A 19,455-nucleotide genomic window follows, 5' to 3' on the forward strand; every position below is an offset into this window, starting at 1 on the left:
TTAAATGAAAGAGTATAACGTGGATATGCTATCCAAATGTGTAAGTGCTGAGTAAATGTTATTTCCTTTCTTTCTTGGCTGAGACTGTAGAGTAAGTCTCCTTTTCAGTAATAGGCATATTTGGTGCTTAGGAGACATTTAAAAAAAAAATTGACCTCTCTCTAAATGTGATTCAGAATTTTGAAGTTTCAGTTTTTCTCAATCCAGTAATAAATTTAAAATTAACATATGAAGGTTTTTTATTTATTTGGAATATTCTCAGGAGGTTTTGGTAAAGAAAAAAAATGAAAAAAAAATTTTTTTTCGTACCAAAGAAATGAACCTCTTCCTTTGATCACTCATAATTTCCATAAGTTGGCCACAGTGGCCAGAAATCCTAGTGGAAAGGGACAAAAAAAATGTTGGCCTCTCTTTTTGATGGAATAAGTAGAGTTTACTAAAATTTCAAATATAATTTGCTAAATTTTCAAGTGTTTCTTTTTTGATTTATCATCTTAATGGTTTATCAAGACCCTTACCAAGAACTACCTGATTATTTTGGTTACTAAATTGTAGAACTTTTGAAAGTAAGAACTGTCTTGTCCCTTGCAGATGGTAGGTACTCAGAATATTTGTTCATTTGACTTAGATGTGTTAAGAGAGGAATAGTTTGCTTTAATATTATACATTTGCTCAGGAGGATGTATCTCTGGTAGTTTATTGCTGTTTGTTTTTACCTTCATTCTCCACTTGCTTGTTAGTCTCTCCCTTTCCTTTTACATTTTCTATAAAGTCTCAATCCAGCAGTAATAAGGATTTTAAAATCTTGAGATTAAAAATCATAAATTTGATTAAAAATTGTAGGCAAGTAAGTCTACAGTAAACCAGAAAATATGGCTCATTTACTATCAAAGACTCACTATTTTAAGGACAGAAAGGGATTTAAAAATTATTTACATTTTCTTTCTTTTTTTTCTTTAAAGGAGGTAAGTAATTTGTGTGAAATCACTTATTTAGTGTCTGAACCAAGATTAGAATCCAAGTCTTTTAGTTCATAGTTCATTGGTTTTCCACTACAAAGCACAGTTGAATACTGAAGCTCACTGATAGCAGGTATCATGGGTATATGTAAGAAATAAAATTAGATGAGTTTTCATTTTAAACTCATCTCTAAGGATGAGATAAGAAGTTTTGATTTCCAGTAGGGAGAACTAGGACATAGTAGTCCATGACATTTGGTCTCTCTTCTCAATTGTAAGTAGGATTCTGTGTCTTTTTAAAGAGTTTTTTTCTCTTCTAGTATTACATTTTTAACAGGTGGTAGACACCCCACTGAATAACATCTTTTAAAGTAACATGAATGACGTTACTTTAAAAGCAAGATGTTACCAAAAGACTAGGATGGAGCTTAGACAGTGTAAATGCAGTTCTTGTCTGCATTGTGAAGAAGATAACTTGAAACCTTTGATTATTTATTTTTAAAAATCGGTATATCAAAGCTGGCCTTATGAAAGATACGCTTCTGCTGTAATTCTTACGTTTTAACTGTGAATTAACACTGTCAGACACTGCTGGAAAACAAGATAAAGAACATTTAAAAAAAAAAAAGTCAAATGGAAAACTGGTAAAATTAGTAGAATTCTATGAAGTACCTGAAAAGAAACAAATACCAATAGTTTTTCTATTAACAGTTTTAACTAATTAGAAAACATACTGTGGAAAAGAGCTTAGATTCAAAGTGGCAACAAAAAGTATACAAAATCTGGGAGCCTATTTAAGAAGTGTAACTGTCTTGCAGAAGAAACATACAAAATTACTATGCCAAAAGATTTGAAGCCTTGGGAAGAGATACTACCACCCTCAAATGCTCAAAACTGTAAAGATATTAATTCTAAATTAATTTATGGATATAATGTGAGTTCCATCAACTTATCAGCGGGATTTTATTTATTTATTGTAATTAAAAAAATGGTTCTAAACCTTAGCTGCATGTTAGAATTATCTGAGGAGCTTTAAAAATATTTTGGTGCACAGGTCTTACCCTACATATTCCAGACCAATAAAATTAGACTATCTGGGGAAGAATCTAGGTATCAATATTTTTTAACCCTTGATATTTATCAGCAGAGTTCATTGTTCTTAATTTTGGGTTTTGGATTTCTTTTCTGAGTAGTTCTAATTATTATATTGATTCATATTTTATAATCATTTTTTAGAATCTTCCAAAGAACAAACACAAAATTTAGTTATTTTAAAAAGTAGAATAAAACTCATTCTAGCTTGCAGTTACCATATGGTTTCATTGGGCATGTATAAATCTAAGATATATTATAGGATCTTAGTGATTTTGCTTTTCCTAAATCTTAAAGCATTTTGCTATTTCATTTTCCTACAAATTATTAATCATTACTCACTAATTTCCCCCAATTATGCCAACAAGAAGAAAATGAAAGAGTGGTAGAATTGCCAAGTAGGGTGATGCAATGGTGAAATATAGCATCACTACTGTATCATCTCTCAAAAAGGTATGAAAACAGTTTTGAGATAATCCTTTTTAGCATTTTTGTTCTAAGCTTTTGTTTAACATTTGAGAATTCATCTTCTTTTCATTTTTTATTTTCTGTCTTTAACAGCAAAGAAAAGGCAAAGGAAGATATTTCAGAACTATTAGACAAATCAGAAGATAAATGCAAAGAAACAACATTTAAATTAATAATGATAGTGAATTTAATTGCATAAGTGAAATCTTAGACTGTGGGTGTTCAAATGATGATTTCCTAGGTGAGTTTTTTCAAACTCAAGAATTAACAGTATTTCTAAGGACAAAATATGAAAACATTACAGTTTCATGCAAAGTTTCATACAAAAGATGTTTCCTATTTTGGATATATATACCTTTAATATCAGATGGAATTAAAAGATTTGTCATGTTTAAGTTTTTATGAAGCTTTCTCTTAAAGTTTTTTTTAAACTACCCCTTTATTATTTTTGTAAATTAGTCATAAAATTCCTTAAAATATTAAAAATAAGCAGTATTTTGAACCCAGATAGTCAATTGAGGTGAACATTTTTTTCCTGATATGCCAAAGGTTAAATCTGCCTTGTGATTCCAATGTGAAGCTAAGGTTGAGAACCACTATTCTAAGTAGATTTTATCTGGACAAATAAACAAAATTAGATAAAATGTTTTTAAGAAAGTTTAGTAATGGTCTAGAATAGTCCTACCAGATATATGATACTGACATAGAATTATGAAACAGATTAATTGATTAAACCAGGTAGCCCAGAAGCAGATCTTAGAATACATAAAAATTTAGTATGATACAGTGACATAAATCAGTAGATTAGATTACTAATAGCATTAATGCAAGCTACCACTTGTTGAGTACTTGCTGAACATTTTATGTGCATTATCTCATTAATCTTTTCCTTGATAGTATGTGCTATTATTTCCATTTACAAGTAAGAATATCTTGGAGAGAGATCCAAGATGGCTGACCACTAGCAGCTCGGGATTGTAGCTCCCAGTGAAAGTGCAGAGAACGAGAGGACGCCACACTTTCAGGCGAATTTTTGTTGCTCACAGACCAGGAGATTCCCAGCGGAGGAGCCCCACGGGTTGCCAGCGCGACTCTTGTGGCCGGCGTGGCAGTTTTGCTGGCTCCTCAGCACGGCAGTTCTTGGTGCAGAGTGAGCAGGACTGGGTCCCCTTTTGGCTGATTCCCGGGCAGAAAAGCACCATCAAGCTTAACACCACTGTTTTGGCTGGTGCAGTGGATTGCTCAGATTTCGGTGCTGGGAATCAACAAGTTGGACATCCACTCAGAAACCTAATTTGAAAGTCAGAAATCACAAAGACCGCAGGTGGATAAATTTACAATGATGGGAAGAAACCAGCGTAAAAAGGCTGAGAATACCCAAAATCAGAATGCCTCTCCCTCTACAGGGGATCACAGTTCCTCATCAGCAATGGAACAAGCCCTGATGGAGAACGAATGCGTTCCATTAACAGAAGTAGGCTTCAGAAGGTGGATGTTAAGAAACTTCTGTGAATTAAAAGAACTTGTTCTAACCCAATGCAAAGAAACTAAGAACTTTGAAAAAAGGTTTGACGAAATCCTAACGAGAATAGACAATTTGGAGAGGAATATAGGTGAATTAATGGAGCTGAAAAACAACACGAGAACTTCGCGAAGTATGCACAAGTTTTAACAGTCGAATTGATCAAGCAGAAGAAAGGATATCAGAGTTTGAAGACCAACTTAACGAAATAAAACGAGAAGTCAAGATTAGAGAAAAAAGGATAAAAAAGAATGAGCAAAGTCTCCAAGAAATATGGGACTATGTGAAAAGACCTAATCTATATTTGATAGGTGTACCTGAATGTGACGAAGAGAATGAATCCAAGTTGGAAAATACTCTTCAGGAGATTATTCAGGAAAACTTTCCCAACCTAGTAAGACAGGACAATATTCAACTCCAGGTAATACAGAGAACACCACAAAGATATTGCTCAAGAAGACCAACCCCAAGGCACATAATCGTCAGATTCATTAGGGTTGAAATGAAGGAGAAAATACTGAGAGCAGCCAGAGAGAAAGGTCAGGTTACCCACAAAGGGAAGCCTATCAGACTTCCAATAGATCTCTCAGCAGAAACCCTATAAGCCAGAAAAGAGTGGGGGCCAATATTCAACATCCTTAAAGAAACAAACTTTCAACCCAGAATTTCATATCCAGCGAAACTGAGCTTCAAAAGCGAAGGAAAAATAAAATCTTTTGCAAACAAGCAAGTACTTAGAGATTTCACCATCACCAGGCCTGCTTTGCAGAAGCTTCTGAAAGAAGCACTATACATATAAAGGAGCAACCAGTATCAGCCTTTCCAAAAATATATCCAGCTAGCATCAAATGGCAGTATTAAACTCGTATATATTATTAACTGGATAAAAAGCCAAAACCCGTCGGTATGCTGTATCCAGACCCATTTCACATGCAACGATACACAAAGCCTCAAAACAAAGGGACAGCGGAAGACTTACCAACCAAACGGAGAGCAAACATAAATAAATAAATAAAAAGCAGGAGTTGCAGTTCTCACCTCTGATAAAATAGACTTTAAAGCAACAAAGATCAAAAGAGGCAAAGAAGGACATTACATAATGGTAAAAGGATCAATGCAACAAGAAGAGCTAACGATCCTATATATACACGTACCCAGTACAGGAGCACCCAGATACATAAGACAAGTTCTTAATGACTTATAAAGAGACTTAGACTCCCACACAATAATAGTGGGAGACTGTAACATCACATTGTCAATATTAGACTGATGAATGAGACAGAAAATTAACAAGGATATCCAGGACTTGAACTCAGACCCGGAACAAGTAAACTTAATAAACATTTATAGAACTCTCCACTTTAAATACACAAAACATACATTCTTAGTACCATATCACACCTATTCCAAAAGTGACTACATAATTGGAAGTAAATCACTCCTCAGTAACTGCATAGCATTTCATAGGTTTAAATGAAATATTGGTTGGCTGCTTGTTTGTTATTTTCTTCCCTTATTCCTTCCTGTCTCCATTGTTAAGCACAATTATTGGCATAAAAGAGGTTTTCAATTCCCATATTTAGACTGCATTCTAGCCTGGACAATAAAGCAATACTCCCGTTCTCTCTCCCTCTTTCTCTTCCTTTTTTTTCCTCTTCTTCATTCTTTTTTTTTCTTTCTCTCTTTCTTTCTTCCTTTTTTTTTTTTTTTTCAAAAAAAAAAAAATATCTGAGGTCACATAGTACTTGGTGTTTCTGGAACAGTTAGCTCTTTTAGAATGCAAATATTTGGAAAGCAAAAAAGTATTTTAACCCATGCCAGAATAAATTTTAGTTGGATGAAAGAATTAAATGTAGAGTTTGTGTCATAAAGCATAGATAATAAATAGGTGCATCTGATACCTGGATAGGGAAACATAGGAGTAATGGAAGAAAATCACAAAAGATTTGTAAGTTTAATTGCTTAAGAAGTACAACTGACTTCATGTCAAACACCATAAAACTATAGTAATAAAGTAGAAAAACAAAAAAAAAAATGGATTAATAGCCTTATGTGTAAAATACTCATAGATTAATAGTCCCTAAATATGTAATCTTTAAAATGTAAGTGGTTAATAAACACATTAGAAAATCACTGACCTCATTAGGTAGTTGTGGAATAAAACATTCAGTTAAATTAAAAGTACTTTTCCTTCCTATCATAGGACCTTTGTTCATAGTATTTCCTTTTCATGGCTGCCTCCTCATTCCTTAAGACTCAGTTTATAATACTACTTCCATGAGGCCTTTTTGTTCTACTCAGTCTAAATGAATTTCCCCCTGTATCTTGACAACCTGCTTGTTTCCTTCATTGTACTTCATCTTTTGGAATTACCTATTTATTTATTTATTTATGGCCTTTCTCTTCCACTGCCCTCCAAGCTCTGAGAAGAAAAGCATAATACCCACCATCTAGAAAGTGCTCAATGAATAATTGTTGAGTGAGTAAACACTGAATAAAAGTGAATAAAATAAAACAAGATGCTTTTTAAAAAATCTGTCATGCTTGCTGAATTTTTTAAAGAAAAATACCATATGTAGAACAAGGTGGAATGCATACTATCATTGTGCTGCTTGGTAAATTGGTGTTACTTCCAGAATGGAAATTTTGTAAAAGGTAGCAAGAGTCTTTCATGCCTTTTGACCCAGTAATTTTGTTTCTTGGAATTTGTTCTATGAAGCCACTTCTGCAAGGGGATGGGAAAGCTTTCTTTTTCGTTCTTCCTGTATTCACTGGTATTCTTTCCCAAGAAAAGTAGACATTAATCAAATTGGGCCATGTTTATAACTCTCTTCTGCCTCCTCTTTTGGTCCCCCTCAATGCGTAGGATATGAGAAGGACTCAGTCCTTGGCTTGTATTCCAGTGTATTCCAGTCCTTGTATTCCAGTCCTCTCACAAAAGTGTAGCGTTCTTACTGCTTGGGGCACCTCAGTGTGCTGGAGGTAAATTTATATTTGGGCTAATTTAGGGGAAGGGAGAGGCCTTGCTTAGGCCCTGAGCCAAAGGGTAGTGCTCTAATCCAGTTCACCAGAGAACAGTATTTGGAGTATCTAACTGTAACCCAGATAAAAGCAGTACTTTTGATTTTCCTTTTGATAACCTATCCCCACTCCTTTCTTTCCTTGCTGCCTCCTATTTCCTTACCACCATTCTGTCTCTTATGTGTGTATGTGACTGTGTGTGTGTGTTTGTGTGTGTGTGTGTGTGTGTGTGTGTACAGGGCAGCATTTATGTATTCCTGGGATTTTTAGTTCAATGCTTACCATCTTTTTTATGTCTGACACATACAGGAAATATTTCAGGACCAAAAAGGATAATGGAAGGGGCTGCTTAAGGCCAAAGGTCTTATGTTTTGTGCATGCCCATTGTTTTTCAGATATAAGTCACAACCCATCCATCAATCAAGTGGGCTGCCAGAAGCATTAAAATGAATGAAGAGAAAAGAATGCATTATTCATTGTTGAAATAATTATATTTGTAACCTTGCAATATGAAATATATTTATGTCGGTCATTGTCAGACTTGAAAGCTATTTGCTTTGCTGCAGCCAAATACTAATTAATAATGCCCCAAACCTCACTTAAGTTGCATTATTCTTAAACAGGGAGAAAGATTTATGAACAAAGGTTTAGACTTAATATATTGAAAAATTTGGACAATGAAAGATTATCAAGAGACCAACTGGGTAAATCATGACATATCCATCCTTTCAGGTGGTTTGTTCAAGTTAGTATTCCCTTATCTTTCTTAAGTATTTTTAGGGTTTGCAGTGAAGGTCCAGAGGTTAATAGCTTTCTTAGAGTTCTTGTAGAGTCAGTGGCGTTCTAAGGAACAATTAGTGTACCATAATATACTGTATAGCATCACAGAGAAATCAGATTTGAGGCCTGTTCTGCTGTGACAGCTTGGGCAAATTATTTAACCCCTTTTTGTCTGTTTACTTATCCATAAAATGGAGCTAATAGTGCATGTATCATAAGATTGCTGCGAGAAGGAAATATAAAGTGCAAAGTTCTCAGCACATTGCTTGGACTGCCTATGAGTAGAGTTCATTCCAGGTTAAGTTTTGCTTTTACGTTACTAAATCTCTTTGTGCCTTAATTTCTTCATCAGCTCACAGTTCAGCTAGTATTAGATACTTCTTTGGGGGACAATAAAAACTTCCATAGTAACTTCATAGGCATTCAAACAGTTAAAATCAAAAGATAAATGTGAAAAGCACTGTACAAATTTATTAATAATTTTATTCCCATAGCAGCAATAGGAAATCTGTGTTGTATATGAGTTAATTAATAACTATATGTCCAAGTGGGTGGACTTGGTAGTTAATTCAGGTGGAGACAGATTTTTTTCAGTTTTTTTTTAAAGTGCCAATGTCTTTTCCTGCCTTAGTGCCTTTGCAGTTATTCCTTTTGTCTGGAATATTTTCCCCTGTCCTTACCCCTTCTTATGTCTGCCCATCTAGTTCAGCTGAAATGACACCACTGTAGAAAGGACTTTCCTGACCATCTAGTCTGAGTATCTCCCAGTTTATCTTTTAAAAATCACTTAAAAAAATCATAGCATTGATTAGTACTAGATTCTCGATTTTGTTTTCTCTTTCCCTCTCCCCAGCTAGAATGTAAACCTTGAAGAACAGGGACCTTGCCTGTTGTTTATTTTTAAATTTTTATCTATTGTCACATACTCAAGTATGATCACCTGTATTGTTTATTTTTACTCTTCCTGCACCTAGATCCTAAGTGCCTGACAAATACTTGTTGAATGCTTGAATATAATGTAAATTATGAAAAAATGATCCATAATTATTCTTTCCAGAGATAAATTACCATTGTTTATAGTATAGTAGATATTTTCTAATTTTATGTTCTGTGTGTGCTTACATATACAGATGTCTATGATGATGCTTTTGAAATATGTATACCATTGAGTCTAAAGATAAACATTTTTTACTATATTATGTCTTTGAAGTTGGGCTGTCTTATAATCAAGGGTATGCTGTGGTTTAATTGGCAACATATTTTTCTTTATGAGTTGCACATAAATATGTCTTAAAATCTATAGCATCTTAAATGTGATGAAGCACAGTATATATTTTAAACAAAAATGGGACCAGGATGTTCATCTCTTTTCCCCACTTGAAGATTTTGAGCATTTTCCTTGTCACTAGTTTTAGGTCTATCTTATTCTCAAGAGATATGACTAAGGGTGTGTCATAACTTTTTCAGCCAATTCCTTCTGATGGATATTTGGAGCTTTTCCAATTGTTTTCCTTTATAAAAAGTGCTGTGCTGATTATTCTTATACATATCTTTATGCACGTGAGCAAAATTTCTTTAATTAGATAGATTGGTGTGTACACATATTCTCTGTAGTGTACAAGGGTACCAACTTCCCCATCTTAGTAAATTTAAAAATTTGTATTAATGTAAGTGAAAAATATCCTAATGTTTTAACATAATTTCTTTAATTATGAAAGAGAGCCTCTTTTCCTGTTTATTAGGTGTTTTTATTTCCTTTTCTGTGATGTACTTGGGCATAGGATAGTAGACTTTTAATTGACTGGCAGATTAGTCCTAATTAGAGAAACCTTTCCAGTTTGGAACCATGCAGTATCCTGTTAATTCTTGGGAACAACTTTTAGGCCTGCCACATCCTACCCTTGTGGAGGACAAGAGGGCTTTATAAGGACCCAAGATTTGGGGAGAGACAAAATTCAGGAATAACTAGAATTCTAGTGTCCTTTATAATGGGGGCCAAGAAGGACCATAGTGTCAGTTTTTGAGCTGAATACTGGAACTATGCTGTTGGTCTTTAAACTTTAAATGTTCTTCTTCTTAGGCCTTGTTGTTCTTTAGTATGACTTGGTTACAGTATAGTAGTATTAGTTTAGTAGGTTTGAAATAGGATACAACTCTGGGACTTGAGTGAAGTCAGTATTGAACCTAGAGATTAAATGTCTAGATTAATGTGGTTTTTTGCACATTGTTAAAATGTTCTTAACATTTTTTAGTACCTTTGCTGTGTCAGACCGTATCAGTTTCAAACCTAGCTATCAGATGATCTCTGCTTTTTATGTTCCACAGTGGTCTGTGGAGGAACAGATTTCAGTCCTTTGGTAAAAGTGAAGCTACAATATTCATAGAATATGAATAGCTCACAGGAAGGTTTTTAGTCTAGCATGGAATTTGTTTAAAGAAGGCTTCCTGGAGGAGATATGATAACCCTAACCAAGTCTTGAAGGATGAGTATGAGTTAGCTGCAGTAGTAATTAGTAAAAGGAACAACAGTGAAATGAACTACAAATAGTAGAGTGTTCTTAGAATATAATAATTGAGATGAAGAGAGACTTATTGTGAGGCTGGAGTCACAAGTAAGAACCAAGTAATGAAAGGTCTGAACACCCTGTATTTAATAGGTTAAGGGATCATTTTGAGCAATGATGGGGGTCAAGTTAGCATTTTAGAGATCACTGCCCAAAGACTGATTTAGGGGCAAGACTGAAGGCCAGGAGACATGTTGGGAAACAGTTCTTGTAATCCAGGTGAGAGAACTAAGGCTGTAGCTCAGTGGTGATAGCTTACTGGGAAAATGGTAGTCATTTTTCTTAGTTTATGTAACATTTGGTTCTCTATTGTTCAGAATCCCATTCAGATTACATTTCATTGAATGGGGTTTATTATTTTGCAGAGATAAGTTATGTTAATTATCCAATCACCTTTCATTCACTTATGTCTGTAGGAAGTTTATAGTTTTACATATACCTGCTTAACTAGTATAGTGCTACATGGAGATGGTGTTAAATAAGTGTTTTTGATTATTTTAAAAATTGAGAAATGTTAGCCCTTTTGGTGTGTCTAGTGATTATCTTAGAGGGAAAGAATTTTTAGAACATTTTGCCTTTGTGTAAAAGCAATGACTTGTTAGCTTAAATTTATATCTAATTTATTAACTTACAGGAATTTATCATTTCTGTGTGCTAATTTCTTTTTCTTTTTTTAAAAGGCTATTAGTGAAAGATGGTGGATCGCTTGGCAAACAGTGAAGCAAATACTAGACGTATAAGTATAGTGGAAAACTGTTTTGGAGCAGCTGGTCAACCCTTAACTATACCTGGACGAGTTCTTATTGGAGAAGGAGTATTGACTAAGTTGTGCAGGAAAAAGCCCAAAGCAAGGCAGTTTTTCTTATTTAATGATATTCTTGTATATGGCAATATTGTCATCCAGAAGAAAAAATATAACAAACAACATATTATTCCCCTGGAAAATGTCACTATTGATTCCATCAAAGATGAGGGAGACTTAAGGAATGGATGGCTAATCAAGACACCAACTAAATCTTTTGCAGTTTATGCTGCCACTGCTACGGAGAAATCAGAATGGATGAATCACATAAATAAATGTGTTACTGATTTACTCTCCAAAAGCGGGAAGACACCCAGTAATGAACATGCTGCTGTCTGGGTTCCTGACTCTGAGGCAACTGTATGTATGCGTTGTCAGAAAGCAAAATTCACACCTGTTAATCGTCGCCACCATTGCCGTAAATGTGGTTTTGTTGTCTGTGGGCCCTGCTCTGAAAAGAGATTTCTTCTTCCCAGCCAGTCCTCCAAGCCTGTTCGGATTTGTGACTTCTGCTATGACCTGCTTTCTACTGGGGATATGGCCACATGCCAGCCTACTAGATCAGACTCTTACAGTCAGTCATTGAAGTCTCCTTTAAATGATATGTCTGATGATGATGATGATGATGATAGCAGTGACTAAGGCCACACTTGCGAGTACTTAATCAGGTGTGGCTCAGAAATCAACTTTGGGGGAAATGTAGATTTTGAGCGCTCTCTTTGTTTTGTTTTAGCCATGAATTTGCCTGAGAAACTTGCAACCTATGTGCCTCAATATATTCCATAGAAAGTAGGTCCCCCTGCCTTCTCCCACTCCTCACACTCTTCTACAGGGATAGACTTTTGCAAATAGATAATTTTTTTGTTTCTTGTTGTTTATTTTTGGGTTATTTTCTTGGAAGGTTGGGAAAAGATGTCTGTTTAACAGATCATTTACTACATTGTTTTCATTTCTGTTATATGGTAAAACTAAAAGCACAGAATTATGGGAAAGGGGTTACAGTGTGGTTCATTAATAATGCTGGTAGCTTTTTTCTAACCATCCTGTTTAATGGTTAAGACACCAGTAACAAAAACACATGATTTGGAAATACTTTGGCTTTTTCATATACCTAGTGGTGCCTTATCATAATAGCACTGTTACATGAAATAAGCCCCTACCTTCTTTCTGGTTTGTTAAAAAAAGACACTGGTGCTCTTTGAAGTGATAAAATGAGTGTTTATGAATGGGTGTAATTAGGAAATACTTCTCATCTGACAGCTACAAATAACTAAGTTTGGAGTTATTTTAACTCAATATGAATAAATATTTTTCCACAAAATAGTTGTGATTATATTTTTTGTTTTACATAGGTCCCAAATTATAATTGTCAAATATATTTTTAAAATTAATAATAGGTTGTCATTCTTAGGAATTTGGTTTGAAATTTATCTGTTCCATAGAATTGTCATACTGCATTAGCTTCTACTTTTACTTAAACATATTTTTAGACATACATTCATCTGCTTTAACATTATTTCTGGGTCGAAAATCTTCTTATAAAACCCTTGAAAATAAACAGTCTTTTTTCTACAAAGCCCATGTTAGAGCATAGATTTACTTAGGCTTTAAGACCTGGAAGAAATAATGTGTAAGAATGGTCTTAAGGCAGACCACTTTAAGTTTGGCTAGACTTCATGTTGTGGAAGTATTGTCTATTTCAGTGTGAAACTATCTTGAATTTGCAAATATAGTGTTATATTTTATAAAGTTTTGTAAAGTCCCAAACAATATTTCTATTTTTGTAAAACAGTTGTATGTGTAATCTGTATCTGAAATCATTTTGCAATCTATGAAAATAGAGTAGCATTTGCTATTTCTAAATTGTGAACTTTAAGTCAATCTAGATTTCTTTTGAGAAGGAACTTTTCACTCTGCTTTTGAGGCAGCCATTAGGTTGAAAATATATATTTATCATATAAAACTTGATGCGTTTTGCACTACTTTCTCCGTTTACATGCTGCAAACAACTACAGTCTTTGAAATATGGAAAATCAGCAGTCTAAAGTTTGTTTTAAATTCTAAATTAAAAAAATCTTCAAGTCTAAATATACTGCAAATATCATGAGAAGTTTGATTCAATAACTTGTGATGGAGGACCCTTTGGTATCTTACTGTTTGGTTAAAGCACTAATTTTACTTACCTATTAAAATTTGAAAGCATCTGAGATGCACAAATCTCCCTGTAGGAAGTATGAAAGAAAAGCACAACAAAACTAGGGGTTTTTGTTCATTTGCTTGCTTTTATGATTCTTTTGGTTTTTTTAATATCGAGTGGATTTTTGTTTCTAAGCAATATATACATATAATCAACCAGCATATCTGAAAAGGATCATGAAACCTGAGAAATGCTAATGGAGGCTTGCTGGTACATAGGAATCTAGCAAATTCAGGAACCAAGGGGAATGTTCTGAGATAACATTTACATTGTCAACTTTTATTGACTTTGTTTTTACAATAAAAAATATTTTACAACACTTTCTGTTCTCTGTATGTTGTGACTTGAGGATTTCCCTCCTTTGCTAAGCTAAAAAAGATATGCATATTTTGCCTAATCATTCAACAGCTGTGAGTGCCTGCTATGTGCCAGCCATTGTCTAGGCAGTAGGTTAGAGCAGTGAACAAAACTCTCTTTTGGATATACCACACATAGGCTCAGAAAACAAACATTTTTCCAAATGCTGAAGATAAGGCTTAATGTTATTGAGAACTGCCTTTATATAATTTGGCTTTGCTGTCCAGTTACTGTCAGAAGGAATGACTGACCTGAATTGACATTTCTCAGAAGGAAACATACACGTGGCTGACAGGTATATGGAAAAATGCCCAAGATCACCAATCATCAGGGAAGTGCAAATTAAAACCACAGTGAGATAATTACTATACCTGAGACCTGCTGAATGACTGTTATCAAAAAGATGAAAGAGAAGTGTTGGGAAGGATATGAAGAAAAGGAGATCCTTGCACACTGTTGGTAGGAATGTAAAGTAGAATAGCCATTATGGAAAACAGTAGAGGTTCCTTGAAGAGTAAAAACAGAACTACCCGTAGCATCTAGCAATCCCACTGCTAAGTATACTAACATCTGAAGAAAATGAAATCACTATGTTGAAGAGATATCTGCACTCCCATGTTCATTGCAGCATTATTCACAGTAGCCAAGATATGGAGTCAACCTAAGTGTCTGTCAACAAATGAATGGATAAAGAAAAGGTGGTCCATATACACAGTGGAATACTATTCAGCCATAAAAAGTTAAATCCTGTTACTTGTGACAACATGGATGGAACTGATGGATATTATGTTAAGTGAAATATACCAGGCACAGAAAGACAAATACCTCATAATCTTGCTTATATGTGGAATCTAAGAAAGTTGAGCTCCTAGAAGCAGGAGTAGAATGATGGTTACCAGGGGCTGGTTGAGGGGGTGAGGGTGGGAGATGCTGGCCAAAGGATACAAAATTTCAGTTAGGAGAAATAAATTCAAGAAATCTATTGTACAATATGATGACTAACTAATAACAATGTATTCTTTAAAATCAGTAGATTTTGTGTTCTCACCACAGAAACTGGTAAGTATGTGATGTAATACATGTTAATTTGCTCAGTCTGGCCATTCCACAATATATCCATTCTTCAAAACATACACACAGTACCGTGTGTGTGTGTGTGTGTGTGTGTGTGTGTGTGTGTGTAAGTGTTTAAGTTTCTGTCAGTTTTTTTAAAAAAATAGGCCAGGTGGAAGGATCACTTGAGCCCAGGAGTTCAAAACCAGCCCAACATGGCAAGGCCTCCAACTCTACCGAAATAAAAAATTAGCTGGTCGTGGTGGCATGCACCTGTGGTCCCAGCTACATAGCTACATGGAGACTAAGATGAGATGATAGCTTGAGTCCAGAAGGTTGAGGCTGCAGTGAGCTGTGTTCATGTCACTGCACTCCAGCCTGGACAACAGAGCAAGACCCTGTCTCGCAAAATAAGTTTGAAAAGAGTGACTCAAGATAAACTATTTTGACTTAAACCATTACAAAAGTAATAGGGTAAAATCATAAGTTTAGATTTTTGATATAGATACTGCTTTCTTATAGAAATATTCTAACTTAAAACCGAAATTCCATGATTACTTATACCTTTTCACTCAATAAATATGTATTCAGGTATTCAGTATTTTTTTTTTTGCTAAGATGAAGTCTTGTTCTGACAGCCAGGCTGGAGTGCAATGGCTATTCACAGGTGTGATCATAGCACACTGCAGCTTCAAAATCCTGGCCTCAAGATCCTCCTGCCTCAGTCTCCTGAATAGCTGGGACCACAGGCATGAACTACACAGTACCTGGCCTTAATGAATACTTTTAATATGTTTACTATCATTAGAATGAGTTGGAACAGCAATTCATTCTTCCCCTTATTTTCATGACCTTGTTATTTTTTAAAATCATGCACCAGTGATTCTGTAGAATAACCCTTGATTAGGGGTTGATGTCTTCTCATTATTAAATTCAGGTTATGTATCTGTGTAGCATAAATATCAGAAGTTGTATTCTCATCAAATGGTGCTCAATTTTGTTTCATGGCTTATATTCACTTTGATCACTTGATTAAGGTGGTGTATCCCAGAATTCATTGTAGAGTTACTCTTTTTATAGTATTTGATGGTCCTCATCAAACTCACAGTTCATTTACTTTTCAATATGAACTCAGTTTCCTGAATCAGTGGTTCTCAAACTTGAGTGTGTGACAATCTTTTGGGGGAGCTAATTAAAACATAGACTGCTGGGTCCCATCTCTAGAGTTCCTGATTCTGTAGGAATGGAGACCTGAGAATGTGCATTTCTAACAAGTTTCTGGGTGGCATTGTTACTGCTGCTGGCCCAGGACCACATTTTATTACTTGTTATTGTCATTATTTTGATGCTTAAACTGTCTCTAATTTGGTCAGTGGCAAGCTGCCTTCTGTGCCCTATTGACAGATCTTCATTAGTTGAATGCTTCTTTTTTGCTACAACAAGATGTTCCAGGTTCATCTTGTACTTTCCCTGTCCCAACCCCGGAACTGGCCATTTCCTTAAGGTGCCCTGATTTCTTTTAGTGCTAAGTGGTACTTAGAAGCCAAGAGCTGAGAACCAGGTGTGCTCATTGCCTTAGGGAAAGTACCACTCCCAGGCCTTTTCAGGGGACAAATCTAGAGAGCATTAGTATATACATATATACACATTCCTATTTAAACTTCTTCATTTATTGAAATCCATGATATCATACAGATGCCTCCAATTCTAACAATACTATAGGGCTCCACCCTTCTATTGACATTGAGGAACTGGGTCTCACTAGCTTTAAGATTTTTAAATTATTTGATCAGTCTCCCTGCATATAACCAATCTCTCACCACTGCCCCTCTCCCACATGGACATCCTCCTTGCACTCCTAAGGCCCTGACACTTCACACCTGGCTGCTCCTATCATAGATGCTCCCTGCCTACTTGAGCTCCAACACCCTCTGCTGGCTCCCCCGCACTGCCCTGGACATCCTTCTCTCTAGTACTGCATTCTGGGCTGCCCTCACAGATGAATGCTCTCCACATCTCACTTGGGCTCTAGCACTCGACACTGGACCTCCTCTGTGGCATGGGGATGCTCTCCTCACCCTACGTACTACCTCTGACTTGCCACTCTGGGCTACCCACATGTGAGCACATTCTACCGTGCTTGATCTCTGATCCTTCTCACTGGGTCACCTGCATACCTGAGCACCCTCCTCACTCTGCTTGAGCCTTGACACCAGGCCCTAAGCCTTCCCTCTGTGGATGCCCTCACAATAATCCTCTGCGTGGAATCTAGAACTGTGCCCCAAGCTGCCAACGTAGGAGGGTGTCCTCCCCCTTCCCTCTCCTGAGGCTCGGACTAGCATGTCAGGCTGCTTCCCCGTGTGGACACCTTGCCCTCTGGGCGCTCTCTGCACTGGCTGTCCTATCCCAGTGCTACCACCACCCTCTACCTGTCACCATTGCTGCTCTCCTCAGCCATCCCTGGCTCTGACCCTCAACACCAGGCTGCTTCTCCGCATAGGTGCTTGCCTTGCTCTGGCCCACTTAATGGCTTTAGGGCTGAGCTGTTCAGGAGGAGGAGGGAAGGATTATGGCCATAGTGTCATATACATAATAGTAAGTCTTAGAAAAGAGAGAAGGCAAGAGAAAAAAGAAGGAAGGAGAAAAAATGTCTTTTTAAAACAAAGTCACCTGGAAGGAAGGGAAAGCAGAAAGGAGAATATATTTTTAAAACAAATTCCCCTGGGGGAGGGGGAGGGAGTGACGATTTTTTTAAAACAAAATCACCTGGCAGCATAAACAAGACAGATAAAACCAGAGCTCTCAAGCTGTTCTGCCTGAAGAAGGGGTTGGAGAACTAAGGAAGGAAGAAAGGAGAATATATTTTTAAAACAAATTCACCTGGGAGGAGAGACGGAAGGAAGAAATGAGGAAGGGAAGAAAAGGAAAGGAAGGGAGTGTTTTTTTTGGTTTTTTGTTTGTTTAGAGTCAGAGTCTCTCTCTCTCTCTCCCAGGCTGGAGTGCAGTGGTGCAATCTTGACTCACTGCAACCTCTACCTCCCAGGTTCAAGCGATTCTTATGCCTCAGCCTCCTCTGAGTAGCTGGGATGACAGGGGTCTGCCACCACTCCCAGCTAATTTTTTTTATTTTTTAAGACATGAGGTAGGCTGGAGGGAGGGGACTTAGGATCTTGATTTAGATGAGGAATTTATGAATGGAATTTATTGGATTTTTAAGAGTTTTGGTGAAATGAATCAAAAGTCATGACTTGGAAGTACACAATTCTCCAGAAATTATTTGAAAGTTAATTTCTGTGATGTGAAAAATAAGTAGCCACTATTGTATATAATTCTATATTTGTGTTTGAGCCAGTATGGCAAATCATGGCATATTTCAAAAAAATGCAATCTGTAAATAAAAACTTTGTTATCCACATGTTAAAGTACAAAGGGAATATTACTAAATTAAAATAATTATACAGGCTGAGTGCGGTGGCTCATCCTGTAATCCCAGCACTTTGGGAGGATGAGGCAGACAGATTGCTTGAGCCCAGGAGCTCGAGACCAGCCTGGATAACATGGTGAAATCCCGTCTCTACAAAAAATACAAAAATTAGCCAGGTATGGTGGCTCCTGTAGTCCCATCGGCTTGGGAGGCTGAGGTAGGAGGATCGCTTGAGCCCAGGAGGTTGAGGATGCAGGGAGCCAAGACTGTGCCACTGCACTCCAACCTGGGCAGCAGATTGAGACCCTGTCTCAGAATAATAATTATTGTTATACAGAATAACATGTCATTGAGGAATAGGGAACAAAACAGCAAACTTAGGGAGAATGATTTAAAAGAGATTACATTGGAAAAATACTTGTTTTTTTTTTGAAAACCGGTTTACTTTTAACTTGGTATAATAAAGCTTATGGTTGGTTTTGAGGTGTAATGACACCCAATCTCAAAGTCTTCCATATTTTGCAAGCATTTCTGGGAGATAATTTTAAAAAATGTTTTATTACATGAAAACATCTGCAAGTATCTGGAGGATATCTTAACATCTAACTCTCTGAGCATAGATGCTGAGGCCTGTGCTAATAAAGGTCAAGGTTTTTCTTGTTACTTTGCATGAATAGAAATGTGAAAACCGTGCTTCATGTGTGAGCATAAATGACTTAGAAAGTTTTTACTGATTTTCTGAAATTTATATTTCAGAAGAGGGAAGTGTCAATGTTAACAACATTAAGTTTACAGTGATAATTGAACATTTTATTTATATCCAGTGATTTAGAAACAGCTTCTGTGATCTGGAATATTTTAGTATTAGGAAGTAATTTCCATTACTTTGAATTGCAAAAATTGCATTTACTTTTGCACCAACCTAATAATAGCTTTTAAGGTCTTCAAGGCAGAAAGAATCAATGGCAAAATGTTAAAAGCATCTTTCACTTGGCTAGTTGCTAAGATGCCAAATAATCTTAACTTCAACCAAAGCAAGTTATAGAATCTGGGCAGGATGGTAGATTAATGTAATTCCTTATTTTCACTGGGAACTTCCCTTTTATATAATGTGTACAACTATTATCTATGCTCATGATCTATATGTATGTGATATAACTGAATAAAATTCACTTCTATTTGTGAAGTTTTAATTTCATGCAGAGTAACTGAGGTT

General features: G+C 36.0%; 1 protein-coding gene across 4 annotated transcripts in view; it reads left to right on the forward strand.

The window, feature by feature from the left end:
• PLEKHF2 (pleckstrin homology and FYVE domain containing 2) overlaps positions 1-19,455 on the forward strand; it is a 720,359-nt gene that overhangs the window by 11,122 nt on the left and 689,782 nt on the right. The window contains exons 1-2 of one of the 4 annotated variants that reach the window (XM_012467955.3): positions 2,594-2,760; positions 11,087-13,724. The exons of 2 other annotated variants lie outside the window; for them this stretch is intronic. In XM_012467955.3, coding sequence (XP_012323378.2) covers positions 11,101-11,850 — 750 coding nt within the window. In that variant the 5' untranslated portion in view covers positions 2,594-2,760; positions 11,087-11,100 and the 3' untranslated portion in view covers positions 11,851-13,724. Of the gene's footprint in view, positions 1-2,593; positions 2,761-11,086; positions 13,725-19,455 lie in introns of those variants that run through there. One more of the 4 variants, XM_012467954.3, reaches the window with a different exon arrangement.

The sequence above is a fragment of the Aotus nancymaae genome, unplaced genomic scaffold (genome assembly GCF_030222135.1).
Source record: "Aotus nancymaae isolate 86718 unplaced genomic scaffold, 86718_ANA_hifiasm-v0.15.2.pri h1tg000036l, whole genome shotgun sequence".
NCBI lineage: Eukaryota > Metazoa > Chordata > Mammalia > Primates > Aotidae > Aotus > Aotus nancymaae.